This window comes from Panthera pardus, unplaced genomic scaffold, assembly GCF_024362965.1.
Source record: "Panthera pardus isolate Hobbes unplaced genomic scaffold, ASM2436296v1 HiC_scaffold_2, whole genome shotgun sequence".
NCBI classification, from domain to species: domain Eukaryota; kingdom Metazoa; phylum Chordata; class Mammalia; order Carnivora; family Felidae; genus Panthera; species Panthera pardus.
Genome location: NW_026526765.1, coordinates 61,671,378 through 61,692,704, shown reverse-complemented (window position 1 = coordinate 61,692,704; position 21,327 = coordinate 61,671,378). Strand labels below are relative to the sequence as shown.

Below are 21,327 nucleotides of genomic sequence, written 5' to 3'. Positions count from 1 at the left end.
CCATCAACCATTATGGTGCAAATAACTTTGCCCCTCAGAAAGACACAGTAAGAGGCAAATAAACCTAAAGATGAAGAGAATAATGTTAAAAATATTCTCTGCGTTCATTTGATTTGAAATGAGAGGAGTAGATGAGTTAGCAAGAATAAAGTATGCCCAACAAATTTACGATGAAATAAGCAAAGCAAAACAATGTCAGGAAAATCTGGGCTCAGCAGGTGGCTAGAAGTAGAAATGGGAAATGTGCTGTAGAACTGTGCACTTGCCACTGCGTCGGGGGAACTGTGTGCAGCTTGATGTCTGTTCCTCCTTCGTGCTCCGTATTTTCCGATAGGGTTCTCTTCATTGACTATTGATTTTTCAGTTCACAGTGGTTCTTAACATTTTGGCTTTCAGTTTTTCTTTCGTAAGTTCTTTTAGTTAACTAGTTAATGGTATACCAGTGCTGTAGGGAAGTTAGATGTTTAAGAACCCTTCTGTAAATGAAATAATAATCCCTTTGCTTATCAAATGATAACGGATGTGAAAGTATTTTGGAAATTATAAAGCAGTACACAAATGCAAGTTGTTACCATATATTTAACCTGTCAGGAAAGCAAGTTTTGACAAGTTACAATGAGTAAAATGTAGAAAAGAAGGAGGAAGGAAATATGGCTGTTTTTTTTAATATATCCTTTATTCTGTCTTGTGTGTTCCCCATTGCACAAACTAACCGTGATTGTAATGCTGTATAAAATTCTGCATCTTGTCTTTTGTTCCTTAATATTGTTTCATAAACATGTTCTCTTGTTATTAAGATGTTACTATATAAACCTAATTTTAATGGCTTCATTATAGTACCTTATGTAGATGTATTATTATTTGCTTTAACCAAGTTGCCTATAGTCGGGCAGTTACTATAACATTATACTCAACGTCCTTATACTTAAAAGTAGCAGAGATGTCCCTTATACTAGCTGATACTCACCACCGTGAAGAATTTTCACTTCTGACTGTTTTGAACGTTGATTTTTGGGCTCTGTCAGATAGAGGTCTTAACTACAAGCAGCATCATAAATTTCTGTTCAATGCTGCCCTCTGGTGGTACCCAGTGTCAGTGAGCGCTCCATCCAATTTCCAGGGGGGGAAAAACATTCCTAGAGAAGGAGGTAGTCAGATAAATGGGATGGGAGGTGAATGCCTTCTCACTATGTACCTTTAAATGTGGACATAAAAACTTGCTGCAGAGAGGTATGATATATAAGATTTTAATAAGGAAAGTCAGACTCCTTTGGTTATTTATGAAGGATGTCTTCTTTCTGGGATAGATTCAGTTAAATTAGGGGACATAGTGATAACAAAGCTCTTGGTTTTTTCTGTGTAAAACTTCTGAGATAAGCTCATGCATGGAGTTAATGCATGTCTGTAATATAACTCTTCAGTTTTCAAAATTCTCTTCTAGGCTATTTCTGGTGTTATACATGAAGAGGCTCTCAAAGGAGTGACTGGTAGATAGCTTGGCAAATGTTTGACAAAAACATTGAAGTAATTTTGGTTTTAAATAGGGATGTTACTGAGCCTCATAGCACCAGTGGCAGTTGTGGCTTCAGTCTGGGGATTCCAATTTTTTTTTTTTTTTGATGCTGTTGTCAGATAAAGTATATGTAGTTTTTATTTTTTAAGAAATATACTGGTTTTATGCAAGAACCATCATCCATGTAGCTTTGAGGAGAAATGATGCATAGGTAGTATAGGAGTCTGTGGGATATCATCGACCAACTCTATAGGATGAGAATCTTTTGAGGTGTATGTGGTTTACCTTGGGTTGCTTTCAGAGTAGGTGAAGAAAAAAAAGGAGTGAAAGTCTAAACTGTTATTTGCTAGCAGTCTAGTAGCTCTGGTAACAGCTTGGAGATGGGTTCAATTTTTAGATTGAATTGCCTTCAGATTTCTTCATTAAATGGACCAGTGGTTTTCAAAGTGTGGTCTCTAAAGTGCATTCTCCGGACCATCAGCACCAGTACCACCTGGGAACTTGCAACTTCTCAGGCTCTACTCCAGACCTATAGAATGAGGACGTCTGTGGTGGAGCCTGGCAGTCTGTCTGTTAAGAAGCCCTCTTGTTACTCTGATGCACACACAGGTGTGAGAACCATTGGCTAGATGAGTATAGCATTGACTTTGATCTTTGAAGAAGTAAAGCAAACTACTAATAGTCAATCAGTTGCTACTTTGCCAAGTTGAGCACATTCTCTAAGATATCTCTGACATTGGTTATCTAATAACCACATGGTTTTGGCATAAGCATTGGAGAATGATGACTTGGGACACCAGATAGCTTTATAAATAGCTGTAAATTTGACATTTACTTTAGAGACTTAATTTGAGGCCCTAAATACATTTTAAATTACTTCATGAATGAATTAATAAAGGAATGAGTTTGGCTTCAGGGTATAGCTGGTATTTTAAGATTAAATACACAGGGTGAAAAATGTTTCCAATAAAATACTAATTAGAGTTTTTTTCCTTGTCAAACTAATTATTTTTTTTTTATTTTTCTAAAATAGATAAGTAATGGAACATCATCTGTGATCGTCTCCAGAAAGAGGCCATCAGAAGGAAACTATCAAAAAGAAAAAGACTTGTGTATTAAATATTTTGACCAGTGGTCTGAATCAGATCAAGTGGAATTTGTGGAACACCTTATTTCACGAATGTGTCATTATCAGCATGGACATATTAACTCTTACCTGAAGCCCATGTTGCAGCGGGACTTTATTACCGCTTTACCAGGTAACTGTACTTGTCTTTTAAAAGGCTGAGCCGTAGAAGAATGTCTAGTCCAAGGGCCTACGCAGAAGTCAGTAGATATTTGTGAAATGAATGAATGAGTACAGTGTGACTACAGTGTGAGTTTCTTTGGTACCCATACTATATTTTATTATGGCATTGGAAAAGGAGTTATAATTTAGGATCTGTATAGGAAATGTAGGCAGTTGCCACGATTAGTGGTGTTGATCATTGGTCATACCATTGTTTAATTTAGTTTAATGAGCTAATGCTATCCTGTTTTTTAAAGTGTTTATTTATTTTGAGGTGGGGGAGAGGCAAAGAGAGAGGGAAAGAGAAACCCAAGCAGGCTGTGTACCGTCAGCACAGAGCCCAATGCAGAGCTTGATCCCATGAACTGTGAGATCAAGACCTCAGCTGAAATCAAGAGTTGGATGCTTAGCTGACTGTGCCACCCAGGCATCCCTATGCTGTTAGTTTTGATGTAGCCTATATATAATCTGGATTTTGCTTTTATAAGTAATTTAAAAAAGTATATGAGATAATTTTTCCTACAGCATTTATGTTTAAGCAGTGTCCCAAAGTTTAGGATGTTCATTTGTACTTAAAATGACACTTAGGGTAGGGAATGGTACAAATGTCTTGGAAAAACTGATGGCATGTCTTTATTACGTTTTTTGAAAAACTTATTTCTGGATCTTCTCCCTCACCACTTCTCTTTTTCTCTCTCCCTCCCTCTCTGTTTCTCTCTCTCCCTCTTCCTTCCATCCCCATACTCCTCTGGTTAAGTTTACTTTGATTTAAAAAAAAAAAAGAGAGAGAGAAACTATTTTTTTAGAGTAGTTTTAGGTTCAGAGCAAAATTGAATGGAAAATACAGAGAATTCATATAGTCTCCATATCCCCATCCTACCTCACTATCACCATCCCATCCAGCCTCCCCCGTTAACATCCCATCCAGGTGGCTCATTTGTTCTGGGACACATGGGCCTACATTGACACATTATTATCACCCACAGTCCATACTCATTAGGGGTCACTCTTGGTGTGCATTCTTTGGGTTTGCACAAATGTGTAATGACATGTATCTGCCATTATTGTATCATATTGAATAGGTTCACTGCTCTAAAAAGCCTCTGTGCTCTGCCTGTTTTATGCCCACTTTGATTTTTGATCACTCATTAATTCTGTCTTTTCTCTCTTTATTTTTCCTCCTCCTCCTCCTCCTCCTCCTCCTCCTCCTCCTCCTCCTCCTCCTCCTCCTTCTTCTCCTTCTTACTTTAATTTTGATTTTAACTTTAATTTTAAATTTGGCTAGGTAAGATAGATTTCTGAAGAGAATGCTGGCCAGAATGCTTCTTCTAATAATGGTCATTGTGGTCTAGAGGTTATAACTGCCATGCCAGGGTAGACCTAGAAATAGCCAGGGATAAAAGTGCCATTGCCACCAGCCCTGTCCCGTCAGAGCTTCTCTTCAAAGAAGAGCTCTTCTCTTCAAAGAGTAGCTCCTTCCTTAGCTTGTCTGTGATTTACAGTGCATCAGGACTCCATGATCTAAGTATTTTCATGGCAAATAGGAGCTGTTCTCAGGTCTCATGCAAATTGAAAGGCCAGTTTTGAATTTCGAATCTTTCTTCCAAAATGTGTAAATTTACTTTCTACAGTGGGAGTGTAAGGATATTTGAGAGTTAGCTTAGGAAATTTTGACTCTTCTGGTTTATTTTATGCTGAAATATAGCACTGTTTGCTCCATTTCATTCATTAGTATTTCTAGAAAAGAAAATAAGAACCCTCTCTTTCTAGAATTGTGTAGTATTTAATTGCTACGAAGGATCTTAGCCATCACTTAATCCTCTTTCTCATTCTATAGACCAGGAAGCCAAGGATCAGAGAAATTTCATGAAATGACAAAGATCATACATCTTGGTTATTGTGGTGATTGAATTGTGGGTGATGGTGGGGGCTGGTTCAAAAGTTAGTGCAAAGGCTGAAATTGCTAGGATTACTCTGGAAAATTCTTATTGGCCATAGTATAGAATACATGTTTACAACCCAATTTACAGCCCAGTTATTTATGATAGGGAGAAAGGAGGAAACAGATATGGTTTTAATTGTATGAGAGGGAAGGAGGGTGAGGGGTTCAGGGGGAGAGAATTATAAGTGAGTTTAAGTAAGGTGATTGACCATGTGGTGCCGTCTCTCTGGTATGAGCAGTGCCAGAACTCAGAACCTCCAGCAGCCAAGCCTTTCTGTGGACTCAGGTTCCATCTCATATCTAGAAAAGATCAGACAGTTAAATATTCGATGATAGTACTTGTTCCTCATAAGTGCTTTGAAACTATGCCTCCATTTTGCTCAAGGAAACCTGTTGTTTTTTGGTGTGCTTGCTTTGTGCTGCTTTGGTTTTATTTTATTTTTGCCTGTAATTTGCTTCTCAAACATTTTAGAGTGCCAGGAAACTCACCTTGTATTTACAGAATATCCACAAGGTGGCACTGTTGAAGTTCTCTTGATTTGCAGAGTGCAGTCCAGAGGCAACCCCTTCTCTTGGGGAGTGTACAGTCTTGGAGAAGAGACAGAACAGATGAACATGTGTTATGTATATAAATATGGTTAGTATAATTGCATACGATTCAGTTTTCATTACAGCGAATTTTAAGGCATTGTCCATATCTCTGTTAAAGTGGAATTTTGTGGTATTGAATATTACATGAAATGAATGGACCATTGGCTGGGACATGGAAATATTTTTGTTAAAATGCTATTTGTTTTAACAGGATTTGATCTGAACATATATACATATGTCAGTATATATCATACATACGAATCTAATAGCTGGGGACAAGCTGGCCAAGTTGATTGTGTTCGTGTCTAGTAGACTTGGATTAAACCTGGCATTAGTTCCTTAACACAGACCCTGCCTTAAGAGTATTAGGGGAGAAACTGGTCCATGTGTACGTGCATACTTAAATTTAATAATGTATGGAGCAACTTAGTAATCACTATTCTAGTTTGGTGTTGAACTTTTACCATAGATGATCTTGAGTTTGAAGTTTTACTCTGTTTCAGTTGTCAACTTAAGACTTCTTTTGATTGGGAAAACCATTAATTCTATAAAAATTGTCTGTAGTTCTCGCTTTTTAATGCTTACTGTGAATATCATACCTGTCAGTATAGGGAAAATGGAAAATGTTTGTGGTCTCTGGCTCCTTTTGGTTCAGTGGAAAAAGTGATAATTATGATATGCTTTTCTAAAAATCATGGTAAATGTTTAGTCTGCAATGTCAATTTCTGCAGGCTAAGTTTGTGGTTTGTAAGAACTGTTGTTAAAGGGAAAATTTACATCATTTGAAGTAGAGGCAGATTGTACTTCAAAGAGGATGATAAGCATTGGCGATGTTTTTGGTGAGGTATCTGAGCAATTAAGAATTTTGAAACACTTAGCTTCCTGGCCATGGTTTATTCATTTGTCTTCTCCCCAAGTAAGGGCGATAAACCATTATGGACTGTAAATGTGACAGACTAAATCAAAGGTCTTGAGAGAGCATAGCTCAGGCTTTAGGCTGGATGTAGGGCCAAGGACCAGCATGACAGAGTGGAAAGAGTATGGGTGTTGGATTTAGACAGTCCCTAGATTTGAATCCCAACCCCTGCACTTGATACTTACATGAGCCCACTTTTTGGAGCCTCAGTGTCTTTATCTGTATGGGAATAATAATAATAATACTTCATGGGATATTGTAAAGATTAAAGACAATGTATGTAATATGCCTGACATCTGGTGGGTATTGTGAGGATGGTAGCTTTAAAAAGAAAAAGAAAAAAAAAAACCTGGAGAGACAGGAAACACCTGCTTCTCCAGAAGTAGTAAGATTTGTTGCCAGGAAGTTTTAATTATTCACCTGCTAATTTCTGAATTGATTCATCCTGACATCATAGAGGTAGATGCTTGCGCCATTTTGTTGGGACAACAAAATGTTGAACTTTGTGACTTGAGGGTCATTTCACTTCATTTCTGTCTGAATCCTTAGGTCTGTATATGCCAAGTTAAAGGCATCCATTGACATCCTATTGCTGTCAGCGGTTGCATTGTTTTTTCTTTCAAAAGGTTGCTAAGTTCAGATTTTACCACTAGATCTGTGACTAGGAAGGGACAGCAGGAGTGGGTGGGGAAGGAAGTTTCTTTGCAGCTGCCCTTTGAAATGTGTTTCTAAAATAATAAAAGTTTCTGTAATTGTATGATCTAAGCAGCTGTGTTAAAACTGGCTGTAGTCAAGGGCATTGAAGTGACATTATACATTTGAGTTTCATTTTGATATAGTGTTGTTTACATACTGAGCTTTGAAATTTGTGCCTCTTAATTGTTTTAATTTATTGTTGAAATTTTTCCAGACCTTCGTCTGGTGCCTATAATTAGCAACAGAAGCACTTCTTCAGCATTGTGTGTGCCGTATTCTGGCCTCATTTTCTGAAACCATAATGTGTCCTCTTGTTGCCTTGGGAAGGGAGGTGGTAGTGGGAGACCGGGGGGGGGGAGGGGAGGGGGTCTCAGCAAGATAGAGAAATGAGAGCCAGATATTGGTACTTAAGAAAATGCTTAGTTTTAACACTTCAAAGCACCTTCTGGCCTGAGCAGATGGCCCACCTTCTTCAGTAACTTCTTTGTCCTGAATAGGCTTGAAACGAGAAAGTTACATGGTCTGCTTGGCTCCTGGGGATACTGTTCTAAGGTGTTCTCGTAGAGGTTGTGGGATTCCTGTTATGCTGACATTTAAGGGGATATGCGACTTAGCACCAAGATGTTAGAATGGGCTTTAGTGCTTTGCTAGAGGAGCTGTTCAGCGTTTTTCTTTGTGGAAAATAACAAGAGCAACATTGCTTAGTTTCTTTGACCAATGGTAGCAGTTAAGGGGATTTGGAGATGAGGGAAGGAGAGCAGAGACTGACACTAGCAAGAGCCTGCTCTGTATCTGGCTCCTTCGTAGCCTTCTCCTGTTAACCTTCCCAACAAGGCTAAGAAGTTCCTTCTCTGTAAAATGAGGATATTGAGAATAACTGTTGTCAGAGTGTTACTGTGCACATTATATCAGATCATTCATGACAGGTGTCTAATATTATTCCTATTTTATGGGAGACTGAGATCCAAAAAGGAAAACTGATTTGCTTCAACCCAGGTTATTTGACTCTACAGCCAGTGCATTTTCCAAGAGACTGAAATGCCCTGCCTCCTGGAATTGATGGCGTGAACTTAAAGCATTATGCAAGGGAAGTCAGTCTTCTAGATATGATGGAGTTGTGGCTGGATTGGAGTGATGGCATTTGAAAGAGGAGGAAAGATGTGTTTGAGATTTCCTTATGTAGAAACTCAGTGATAGTCTAATGGTGAGCTAGACTAAAAAGGATATCAATTGCTATAAGGCAGTAGTTCCCAGTATCAGAATTATCTGGTGGCACTTCTAAAAAGACAGATTCCTGGTCTTCACCATGTAAACATGCTGATTCAGTAGACCAAAAAAATGTCCAGGGAATCTGTTTTTGGTGGTGGTGTTTTTGTTTGTTTTATTTTAAGTTGGTTTTTTTTTTGTTTGTTTTGTTTTTTGTTTTTTGTTTTTTGGTTTTTTTTGAGAGAGAGAGAACGAGCGAGCCCACAGGCACACACATGAATGGGGGAGGGACAGCGAGGGGGGTGGAGAGAGAATCCTAAGTAGGCTCCACGCTGTCAGCACAGATTCCCACTCGGGGCTCAATCCCACGAACCATGAGGTCATGACTTGAGGACCTGAGCTGAAACCAAGAGTCGGATACCCTATTGACTGATCCACCCAGGTGCCCCTGTTTATTTTTAAAAATCACTTGCCCTAAGTGATTCAACTACAACTACACAGGCTTCTGAGAGCCAGCTCCTGGACCACCCAGCCAGGTAGAAGACTTGGATGGATGCCACTTTCCCAGCTCAGATACAGACGATGGAGGTGTTGCAGTCATTGAGGAAGTTGCACTGAGTTGCAGTGAGAAAGCAGCTATCCGATGCATTCTTATCTCACTATGCATTTCATCACTCAGAGCGAGGGACTCATGAGGGGAATTGGTTAGGGGTGTGTTTATAACCAATTAGGAGGATTTAGTTGACGATATGGAAGTAATGTGGACCTTGAAAGGTGACTGTACTCATAGGACGTGAGAAACTAGATGAGATAAGAACCCAGAATTAGAAAAATTCAGAGAAGAGCTAAATCTATTAGCCCATGATTAGAGGTGCTAAAAGAAAATGTGATTGTAGAGGGCAGAGACATTCTGAAATTTGAAATTCTTGTCAGTAAATTTGTCAGCCCTAGCAGTGGAGAGGTACAAGTACCCTATGATTATCCATGGATCTCCCTGATTTTAAATGCAAATGGAAGAAAGGAGCACATGATCATTGAGATACACAAAAAGGAAGCACACAGCTTCTATAGACAAGTAGACCTAAAGACATTGTGTGCCAGGGTAGTGATTGAACACTTAGTTGTGATTTTCAGAATTGTGGAACGTTGAGAAGTAATTGAAAACCATAGGCAGAGGGGCTCCTGGGTGGCTCAGTCGGTTAAGTGTCTGACTTGATTTTGGCTCAGGTCATGATCTCGGAGTTCGTGGGTTCCAGCCCCACATTGGGCTCTGTTCTGACAGTATGGAGCCTGCTTAGGATTCACTCCTTCTCTCTCCCTCCATCCCTCCATCCCTCCATCCCTCCATCCCTCCATCTCTCCGTCTCTCCATCTCTCTCTGCAGCTCAAAATAAACAAACATTAGAAAACCGTAGGCAGAGCTACTAGGTACAGTTGTACCCTTTACAGCTTGTACAACTGCGTTTGGTAGCCCTGCGTGGATAGTACTCTGAGATGATTGATGAGCAGACTTCCTGGTGTTAAGAGCTGGAGACCTGAGGTTGGGTGTATTTGGGGGATATTGGCTAGTAAATTTAATGTTATACTGTGACAGACTTTTAAAATGGATTGTCAAAGTTAATTAATTTGCAGCTGAAGAGACCGTGTAGGGTTGTGTAAACCTATAAGGATGTATACAGAATGCTAGGAACCTTTATCTCTGAGAGGATTTAGGGATTAAAAATTTTTGCTTATATGCCTTTTATAATTTTTGTGTCATGAACTTGGGTTATATATGTTAAAAAAGGGTTACAAAGCAGCTCCTTGCCAACTTGTAAACAAAAAATACAATACCAACTTCATGTAGGAAGCACCAGCAAGGGACTACAAAGAGTAACCATACCAAATTCACTTGATTGTGGGGTGGGAGATTGGGATAAGGCTATCAGATTAGTAGGTCAGAAGAATGGTGCAAAGGTAAAGGTGATAGGGTCTTTATGGGGGGCAGAGTTTCTCCAAATATCCGAACACTGAATAGAGAGATGTGGGCTGGACAGTAGTACATCCGGGTGGCCACAGAACCAGTGGCTCTGTATTGGTACTGTGAGTATTTAATGAATGGATCCACAGTAGCCTCGATGGAAATACAGATCTAGAATCGTGGGTGCTGTCCTTGGTTCTGACCCATTTAACATGTTTGCCAAGAACTTGGGATAAAGACTTACTACATTTGCCCATCATGCAGATTTGGTGTGGAATATCCACTCTTCTGGATGACAGAATCAGAATTCTAGAGGTTGACATGCAAGGGTCAGATTAAGCTTCAAAGGTGAATTACAGTAAGGATAACTATAAACTTTTGCATGAAGCTGCCCTTCACCTCTCCATTAGCCATACAAATGTAGAATTCGGGGGAATTTTATTTTTTAAGTTTATTTATTTATTTTGAGAGAGAGAGAGCATGCCTGTGAGCAGGGGAGGGGCAAAGGGAAGATGAGGGAGAATACCAAGCAAGCTCCACACTGTCAGCACCAAGCCCAATGTGGGGCTTGATCCCACGAACCGAGAGATCGTGACCTGAGCCAAAATCAAGGGTGCCAGACACATAACTGACCGAGCCACCTGGGCACCGTGGGGGAATTGCTTTAATAAATCTTTTTGGAAAACAGGCCTAGGAATTTATTTATCTTACTCATCTTAGGAATCTACTGTGATAGGACTACTAGATAAAGGCAGTATAATCTTTGACTGCATTAACTGTGATATAATGACAGTCACCAGAAAAAATAGTGGTCTCAGTGTATGTAGTCTTTATGGTCAGATCAGAGCTTGGATATTAGATCTAGTCCAGAGTAGGAGAATTAGTATGTGAAAAGCCTGTAAACCACAATCAAGAAAGAGTATAAAGTGTCATTCTCAGAGTTGAAGAAACCATTAGTCTGTAAAGCATTTTAACGCACCATCTCATTTTGATATTTTCAAAATAGAGATTATTATCCCCATCCTATACAGATGAGGAAAACTGAGCTCTGAAAGTTTAAAAGAATTACTTACATCCTGCAAAGTTAATGCTACTATATGGCTTCTATTTATCTTAAAAAAGAGAACAAGTATTAACCTTATATGGTGTTTTGTTTCCTTTAAAATCTTTTTATAAAGTTCTTCCATCTGATTCTTACTGGTAGTATGCGAAAGGACAGTGGTTACTGGTAATTACCATTGTTTAATGGTAAAAGACCAAAGGGCAGTGATGTTTCAGGATTATGTTTAAATATTTGTTTCATGTCAGAGAACTGCTACATGGTGAGCCTTGACTTGAAATTGAAATTTTCTGCCTATACGTCTAGTGTTCCCACCACTATAATAGGTCTGGGAGGTGAGCTTTATTTTTTGTAGCTACAGAAGACTTGCCTAGAGCCATAGGATGGGAGTTCACAGGTGGCAACGTTGATGAAAATGGTGATTTCCTTACTAGATGGCAGTGTCAGTTAGACTCTGAATCTTGGTTGTCTTTGGGATGACCCTTGCATTGTGTGGGATAAATCTCATAAGGTTCAAGAATTTACAGACATGTGGTTCTTGCTTTTGAGGGTTCTACCTCCATAAGAAGGAGATGAAGAAATGATTGGCAAAGATACATTTAAGGAGACCTGACTTTAACTCTTGGATTGTCACTTGACTTTTCATAAGCTTTTTAAGATGTGTGAGTGTTTCTCCTTCTTTGTCTCCTTGGCTCCAAGAGATTCACATAGGTCATATATTAAATGGATGATTTGTTATGAGAGACGGTAAGTCAGAGGGGAAAGAACACAAACTTAGGAGCAAGAGATCGGAGTTGCAATCTTAGTTTTAGTATTCAATAGTTGTGAAACCTTGAGGACTTAATAACCTCTCTGTGCCTCATCCTTAAAATTTGAGGAATCATTTCCCTGTAGTAGTTTTCTAAGAGTTATGTAAAAGAATGCAAATAAGTCTTTTTTCATAACATCTGACAAATAGAGACCTGTCCAGGATCCACTTTTATACATAGAATCTGTTGCCATCAAAACATTTTTTTTTTTTTTTTGATTTTTAGGGTGCCTGGGTGGCTCAGTCAGTTGGGGATCCGACTGTGCTGACAGCTCAGAGCCTGGAGCCTGCTTTGGATTCTGTGTCTCCCTCTCTGTCTGCCCCTTCCCCGGTCTCTCTCTCTCTCTCTCTCTCTCTCTCTCTCTCAAAAATAAATAACCATTAAAAAAACAAATGTATTTTTTTAAAGTAAGCTCTGTGCCCATCCTGGAGCTTGACCTCACAACCCCCAGATCAAGAGTTGCATGCTCTACTGATTGAACCAGCCAGGCACCCTGCCATCAATTATTTTATCTTAAAAACTCAGAACCAAAAAGAAGTGTATGTGTTTATGTACTCATGCACTTGTATATCTGAACTTTTGATATTAGTCAGGTATGTTACCTGGTTCAGGATTTCGTTATTCCTCTTACCTTTACAGAAATGGTGACTGGTACATTTCCATCTCCCTTCCCATTCCTTCATTGCCTTTTCTATTTTGTAGAGCAAGGCTTAGATCACATAGCAGAAAACATTCTTTCTTACCTGGATGCCAGGTCTCTGTGTGCAGCAGAGCTGGTATGTAAAGAATGGCAGCGAGTGATCTCGGAAGGAATGCTTTGGAAGAAGCTGATTGAAAGGATGGTGCGCACTGACCCTCTGTGGAAGGGACTTTCAGAAAGAAGAGGGTGGTAAGTTCCTAGGTTGCTTGTTCCCCTGAAAAAAGTTTCTTGGACATAGGGTCAGTTTGGTTATTCAAACAAGCAGTTTGACTTGCCAAATGTGTTGGCCTATTTTAAAGTGGGCAAGAGGAGTGGTCACAAGTGGCACGTGGGGGAGGGGGAGTTAAAGCTGTTAGAGTAATTCCTTCTGCAATGCATATTTCCTTTACAAGTATTAACTGTTAGGAAGTATTCTATAGTTTGAATGAGTGATTTGGCTTTTCAAATATATGAGTTTATGTTTTCGTTTTCCTTTCACATTTTTCTTAGGTGATGATACTATTACCAAAAGATAGATAAGAAAAAAGGAAAATATGAGAAAGTCAATAACATTTTGTTTTTTGTCATTGCTCTGACTGAAAATATGGGAGGCAAGGCGGGCAGGAATTTTCAGCCGACCCATTGACTTACATACAGTTTTATACCTTTATACGTGTCCATAACCTGGCCCACTTAGCACAGAAAGAGAGTTACAGCTTGTACAGGCTATGGTGTGAGTGAGGGATAGGGCTGTTATTTTCCTTATGGGAAGAAGTTTGATGTGTCCCAAGTAAGGTTTTTCACAAAGCTGCATTAGCGTTTTTTATTAAATTATAGAATGAAAGGCTGGATTAATATGCGTTGGGTATTTAGAAAATAAAAGGCCAGGATTGTGTTAGAGAGCTGGAAGTTAAAGTACATTTGTGTCTAATATGTAAATGTAATGGTCAGAAATCCTATTTTTGAACTGTTAAAATCAAAACACTCGAAGGGTACACTATCTTTGTCAGCACCACGTTTAAGTAAAATTCACCTTTTTATGTGCAAGATTATAACATCTGTTTGTTTCCATTTGCCAGGGATCAGTACCTGTTTAAGAACAGACCTACAGATGGCCCTCCCAATTCATTTTATAGGTCATTATACCCAAAGATTATCCAGGACATAGAGGTAACTTTATGGTTTATCTGTTTTATGGGCTCTTTGTGTCTTGTTCTCAACTTTTTATGTTGCCTTAGAGCGTTTTGTTGATCTAAAAACATAGAGCTAGTAATTTTTTTTTTAAGTTGAACTCTTGAAGCAAATATGTCAACAGTCAGTATAACCTGCAGCCATACTTCAGGGTAGATAATGCCTGTTTGTAAAAACTGACCTGGCTTTTCTAAAACCTGAAATGCTTCTGCAAAGTTGCCAGTTAATTAAAAACTGAGTCCAAAGTCAGCTTTTTATTCTAATTTGATAAATTTTCTAAAATCCCAGGCACAGTTTTTCAGGTTAGCAGTTTTACATTTTTGAGCCATCTCTAGAGAATTAGAGAAGGCACAAGGCTCAGTTTCCTCTGTAAATTTCCCATAATTTTTTTCATAAAAATGACTCAACTATGAATCTAAGCAATAGTTAAGTGGGTTTTATACAGCAAATTATGCTCCTGGACCATTTTGGATTTGAGTGTAACTTCACCAGACCAGTAAAACTCTGTAAACTTGATGAGAAACATTGGAGATGTTTGATATTATTCATGTGTTCTAATTAGTTCAGTTTTATTATTTAGCCCTTTTCCTTGAACCAGGAAAGACAGGCACAGGCATTTCTCATTAACTCTTTCACATGTGTTCTTGGCAGGTCTTGGTTACTTCACTATTTCCTCCTTGGCGAAAAGTTTAGCCTTTGCTAGGCAGTGCTGTATCACCCATAAAGTTATACTCAGTTTCCCAAATGTCAAGTAATCCTCTCTCCCAGGTGATAGACATAAAAGTTATTGTGCCAAAATTCATTAATGGAGAAACATGTGCTTTTTTGGGAGTTCTCCCCCACCCCCTTCCCTTTTAAGGCAGATGTGAACTGATGGAATCATTAGGTTAATGGTAAATTTCAACGTGACTGGAACATCATATTTAAAACACAAACCCTTGTTTTGAGCATCTACTTCCTAAAATGAGCTGTAAAGCAATCTTTTACGGAGGGCTAAATAATTTAAAACTTCTGCCTGACTAATCAAAGGTTAGGAATTACTTGATCCACTGGAAGTTCAAAACTTAGAATAAATTGTTCCTACACTGTTAACTTGAATCTTGAATTGGTGTGTGTGTGTTTTAGGGGAGAGGAGCTGTCTCTTACCCCAAGATAGTTGTACTAATTATTGCTTTGCATACATATTAGAAACTATATTACTTTTTGCTTCTTTTTTCAACTTCCAAAGCAACTCCAGATTTCCTTGACTAATTTCAGCAAATCCTTTGTTATGAGAAGGATGATGTTTAAAGTCAATATTAATAAATAGGAACTCTGGAAGAACTTTGATCAGGTTGAAGATTTTGGTGACATTACAGATTATTTAATCCTCATGAATACTGTTATAATCAGTAGTATGAACTCAGTACTCTGTGGCATGATAATATGTGACACTACCTACCGTAACCATTTCCTCAGGCTAAAATAATATTTTAAAGTTAGTGGAGGAGGCAGATGTGAGGGAAATAGAGCTATGGGGGAAAACCCTATTTGATGCAAAACCTCTACATCATGGTGGTCTACCCAGTGGTTCTTAAAGTGTGGTTTGGGAAAACCCACTGGTGGCCCACAAGAGTCTCCTCCAGATTTTTGTGGGCCAGATCTCTTAGTGTAAGGGATGATGTTTTATACTTTGGCATATTCACTAATAGTAGTAATAATAAAAAATAATGTATCATGCCTACAAGACCGTTTACTTGTACTAGATACTTTGTTAAGCATCTTATGATACACTTTTCCATTTAGCATTCTGAACAGTACCTGAAAGGTAGGCCATGTCCTTACTCAGAGCTAGGGAAATGGAGACTCAACAACATTAAATAGCTCGCCCCAGATCACACAGTGAGTAATAGAGTCTGTGATCAACCTACAATTCTTCTGCACTTACTACAACTTTTTTGTACTCGAGATCACTGGTGCCTCATCAGAATAGAGTTCTTTACCTTTGTTTTGGGAGTGTGTTTTAGTCTGACCAGGGTGAACACACATGTGGAGAGTTGTGTCAGTGACCTATGGATCAAACAAATAGAGACTCAAGGACTTGATTCTTGACCATATGGCTGGCATGAAACTCTCATAGCAGAAGATAATAATTACAGGTACCCTCTGTTGAGCTCTTGCAGTATACCATGAACTATGTTGTATGACTTACAGAGATTATTGCATTTAATTCTTACAACAAGGTACATATTATCCCTATCTGTAACAAGGGAAAACTGAGACTAAGAGATGGGAATTGAACTGAGGTCTGTTTAGCTTTGGGGTTAGTGTGTTGTTTATCATTTTCAAAGTGGAAAACTCAGGAAGTGAAGGAGAAAGAGGTGTGATGTTACATGCCTATGGACTTTTCAAGGTGATCTCATCTCTCCCCAGTTGTGTGAGTACTCAGCATCCTTGACTGCTAGTTTAAAAAAAGGGCATGAGTTAAAGTAAGATTAGTTGGCCTTGTTATAGTCTACTTATGGCAAAGGTAGTATTTTAAAGGGTTTTAATTTTAAGAAGCACATTGCCAAAGATAAATTACACCCCGAGCATCAAGTGGGTGCTTGTGCCCCCTGCCCAGTTGCCCCTCCATGCCTGCAGAGTCTCTGTGTAGTTCCCATATACTTGGCGAAGTTGCCAGTACACAACAGCTGCTTCTTTTCTTGCTCTACTTTGACAGCTGTGTTTCAGGTACTGTCTTGTGTCATCTGTCCATTCCTAGATTTGACTGTGATGAGCAGATGACCTTGCCCGTCTACATTGACCCATCACAAATAAGAAAAAAAATAGAAAACCTAGCTTAGTGCAGCCAACTCCCATTATTGAGGAAATGAAGATGTGAGAGATGAAGTCTGGGGAGAATAAATAAGAATTCTTAGCTTTCTGCAAAGCTTCATTTCTCTTGGGTGTTCTTGCCACACGGGGCGGGGGGGGTGGGGGGAGGGCGTGGTTTAGAGTACCTCTGAGTTGAGAAGAAATTCCTGGAAAACCCGAGGCACATTCCTCAAAGATGCAGCCATATTTCCCCTGCTATCTAGAGTCTCATTTGTTCTGCTCACTGCTAATGGTGAGCTTACTATTAGGTACTTTGCCGCAGTGATTTGATTTAACTCTCAGACGATCAAAACAGAGTCTTAGTCCAAAGCTCATGCTCTTTTCATGCTCTTTTGGGGGTCTACTATGCCCCCAAGCGTCTCTCAACAGAGAGGTGGGAGTTGTTACAATAGACTTAATCAGAATTCTGTGTCCTGAACTTGGATTTTTCTCTGTTGCCATCTCAGAGTAGTGTAAACTCTTTCATGTAATATGCATTTCCCCTCTTTTTATTCACTGGATTAAAGCCTTTGAAGCACTCTCCTTGGAATAGACCACTGGTAAAATGATGGTGTGTTGTATCGCACCTTTTAATAAACCACATTTTATTCAGGGAAAGTGGGAAGCTTTTTTGTGGTTTGCAAACTTGATATTAATATTGTCCTGACCAGAAAATGCTGAAACTTGCCCACCCACCCAGTTGTGTTTAGGCTTCTAAAAATAATGTTATTCCTCCATACTCAGACATCTGTTTTCACTCTATTGCCAATTTAAATGCCGCTGTATACTCTGTGTATCATGGCTACTTTCCCAGTATTTTTAAAATTTGCACAGGGTAAGGGGATTTTACAAGTTCTCAAAAACACGAAGTACTCCTCTACAGTAGCCACACCACATGATGTCTAAGTGTAATGGCAGGTATCTGCATAATTAAAGAGGTGCACCTGTGTATGCCCTGTATCCCTGCTGCTGGAGTCACAGCTGAAATGCACTGGAAGGCTGAGCCCCTTCCCAGGAACGGTTAGGGAGGGCCCAGGGCTAGCAGCATCAGATACCATCCCAGACCGAGACAACCGTTCCTGACATCTTGGTGACAAGATTTTGTTGGTCACAGCCTACTCCTTTGGGTCTGTGTTCTCCGCAGCTGAGGAGGAGTGTCGCTGCTGTCATTTGTAGGCACTGTGATGAGCACTTTATATGTGCAATTTCATTTGCTCCTTACAAGAGTTTTAAGGAAGTAGATCTTATTTTTCCCATTTTTACAGAGGAGGAAACTGCAGCGCAAACAGTCCCACCTCATTTGCCAAAGCTGCTAACTGACCTAGGTATTTTCTGTACCACACTGGGCTGCCTTCCATTTTTAAGGGTCTAGTATTTTATTTTTTATTTATTTATTTTTTTAAAGACCTGGCTTATAAGCATTCTAGTAAGAGTTGAGGTCGTCGAATATGGTGGTAGGTAGTATTTTGGGCAGGCATAGTCAGCAGGACGTGCTGCTTTCTTTTGTGGGTGGCCCAGGGAATTGAGAAGAGTAGAGTCTCAGGAGTTACACGAGATTGGTGTGCAGCAAAACCATCTGTTCCCTGCGCTGGGTTAGTGTCCCTTTCCTGGCATTTTGAAACAAACCACTTCTGTGGTGATTCAGGAGCTTAAATTTTTTTTTTTTTAACACAGCCTTAAGCGGGAGCTCCCTAAAATGACCCATCAAGCATGACCTGGCAGACCTTTTCTTTTAAAATTCAGAAATGTATTTTAGAAAAACTAGGCTCTTTTCTGAATATTGAAAGGCTAAGCCATTTCCTAGTTCTTAACTTCCATTCAGCTTAGAACAAGAGCCTGTTATCTGACAGAGCTTTGGAGAGGGCCTGGCCTCCATTTCTTATGTGAGGGCCAGAGGCAGAGGGTATGGCCCAGGCTGTCACGTCAGGCGGTGTTCTCTGACCAGGCGTTGCAGGGGATGGGTGTACCCCAGGCTGACTGCTGCCTCACCCCAACTCCTCTTTGGTCCTCTCTGCTGCATCTTTAGGTTTTTAGGTATAGTAAAAGATTGTAATCAAGTCGCCCAGTTCTAGAAAACATTTTCGACTTGAGGGAGCAAATAGGAAGTTCTTTTCGGTATGAGGCTTCTTCTGCTTTCTCTTTTTACATTATTTTTTTTCAGTCTCCCATGTGATAGTAAATACTTTCCCTCTGCATTGAAATACATAGAGTAACAAAGCTGCTTTACTGATTTGATGATATTTTAAAGCAAGTGTTTATGTTTTATAACTGAAAGCAGTTGTATGAATTTTTAAATTAACACCCGATATATATATATATTTATATATATATATACACACACACACATATATATACATAATATATTTATGTATATATAAATATACATATTATGTATATATAAATATATACACTACATATATATAAATATATACACAAATATATATATACACACATGTATATATACACACACACACACATATATATGCATATATATGTATATATGTAAGTTATGTTACGTATTCAACTTTGTAATACTTTGGGTTTATATGGAGTCATACCTTCTGCAGCAACTCTCTGGGCCCCTGTAGGGTGTAGCCTGAATATCGGTAACCACTGCCAAGAGTCACTGGCCATGAATGAGACTTGTTACCAGTGCATCTGTCTCCTAAGTCAGCGTTTTCCTGGTATACTTAGCATGCTGAGGTGGCTCAGCCACTATCTAAAAATACATTAGCTCTCTAAATGATTCTAAGCATTGAGTTCAGTTTAAGTCTTTTTTTCTGGACCCCTTTTCTAAAAGTCGCTTATATACTCAGATCTGTTATCTACGTTGGTAGCGGTAGCAGAGGTGGGGTGAATTATTAATATTCTTATTATTATTAATTTTGGTTTTGGAATATTCTTTATTTCTGACATTTCACAAACTTACTGGAGATGACGATGCTGGCTCAGAAGCTCTGACTTGGTAGCAGATGGGCAGATGAGCGTTTCCTCACTCCTGGCATCTCCATGACACCTCCTTGCATCCCTCGGGTGTTAGAAATATGCGATCCTGCCCTCTTTCAAGGCTGTACATAGGGGCTCTTTGAGGGCAGGGATTATATTTCCAGGCTCCTGTGCTAAGTGTAGAGGCCACAAATGATGAAACATTTTCCTTTTTAGGTATATGTGTATCACTATCTCCAGCCTTCCATTTCTTTTTCTATAAAAGGAGGACAGTAATTTCGGCTTCAGAGTTGTGATGATTAAATTAGCTATAAAATATTTAAATCACATACCATAGTGTTATGAAAGCATAGTACCTGGCACATAACATTCAGTAAATTTGAACAGTTTAGAGCATACAGAAGCATACTGCCTTCAACATAAGAGGAGATACAGTTTGTCAGATGTCAGCAGAGCTAGTAATTAAGTGCATATTGTGAATGAAGATGAGATTTATCACCTTCCTTTAGCAGAGCAACTAATTAAACTTTCAGCTACTCATATAATTAACTACTCAGAGATAATCTTTCAGGCTATATCCTGAACTCTGGTGTAACCAATTATTTTAGTCCCCTAATTTCAAGGATTTGGAGTTCGCGCTCGGGTTGTTCTTAGAAACGTTGTGCCATTTGATCCTAAAAATGCCTCGTATCTACTACCAAAGCTTAGGTCTTCTAGTGCCCTGGGCATGATCCACTTTCTCATTAAACTTTGCCCACTGGTCTGAGGCCTTCGTTCTGTTTTTCTCCTGTAAGTGTCCTACAGAACTTATAGTTTTAATCACTCATTTGGCACTCCTGTTTTATCTGGAATTGTTACCGATCTTATGTTCTGTGTTCACTGCCTCAATAGCTAGGACTATACTTCTTTACAGACACTGCATATTTTAGTGGAAAAGCATGGACTCATTGTCAGGAAGAACCGGGTATAATTTCCATTTAGTCTAGTTACTTAGTTTTGTGGCCTCAGGAAATTAAACTCTTCCCTTGTTTTTAAAAGGGAAGTAATAAGAACTTCCTTCCAAGGTTAGTGTGTGGATCATTTAACCAGATAAACATCTTTTGAGTAGATCTAGTTCCAGATACTGTGTGCCTAGATACCTGTGTGCCTGTAGTGGTAGCTCCCTTGAACAGTCAGTCAGTGTATGGAAAAAAGTAGCATCTCAGTAAATGTTGCATGAATGATGGAAGAATGTTATCCAGGGCCCAGGTGTGCCATTCTTACTCTAAAGGACCTTTCAGTCTAGTAGATGATTAAAAATGGATAACAAATAAAATTCTTTCTGTAGTAGTTGACAGGTAGTAATTGTTCAATGTCTTTTCTCAGTGATTAAGACAATGCCTTGGATGGATACATAGACTGTCAGTATATGCTTAATGTTGGTGGTGGTCTTCTGCCAAATATTTTAATTGGCATTAGAGAGTGACCCAGTGAGTTACTACTTATTTGTATGTTTTGGGTGCAAATGGCATTCTTTAAGCATATTGAGTTCTGTCTAGGCTATTTTTTTTTTTCAAACCCAACTCAAACTCATTGGAAATCCTCTGGCGGTTGCCAGATAGGGAGCGTTTGACAAAAAACACTGTTGGGCTAATGTCTTACTTGGAAAGAGCATGATTCCTATCCACAGACAGTTATGCAAACCAAGATGGGGTA

General features: G+C 39.1%; 1 protein-coding gene and 1 long non-coding RNA gene across 9 annotated transcripts in view; one reads left to right on the top strand and one right to left on the bottom strand.

The window, feature by feature from the left end:
* The window catches only part of FBXW11 (F-box and WD repeat domain containing 11), a 119,979-nt gene that overhangs the window by 76,085 nt on the left and 22,567 nt on the right, over nucleotides 1-21,327 (top strand). For all 8 annotated transcript variants that reach the window (XM_019450312.2, XM_019450304.2, XM_019450313.2 and 5 more), the window contains 3 exons: nucleotides 2,547-2,772; nucleotides 12,684-12,870; nucleotides 13,740-13,830. In XM_019450312.2, coding sequence (XP_019305857.1) covers nucleotides 2,547-2,772; nucleotides 12,684-12,870; nucleotides 13,740-13,830 — 504 coding nt within the window. The remainder of the gene's footprint in view (nucleotides 1-2,546; nucleotides 2,773-12,683; nucleotides 12,871-13,739; nucleotides 13,831-21,327) is intronic.
* On the bottom strand, nucleotides 4,010-5,329 carry LOC109267497 (uncharacterized). Its single transcript, XR_002080129.2, has 2 exons — nucleotides 5,233-5,329; nucleotides 4,010-5,043 (listed from the first exon to the last, which is right to left on the bottom strand). It is a non-coding gene; the product is annotated as an uncharacterized LOC109267497 (long non-coding RNA).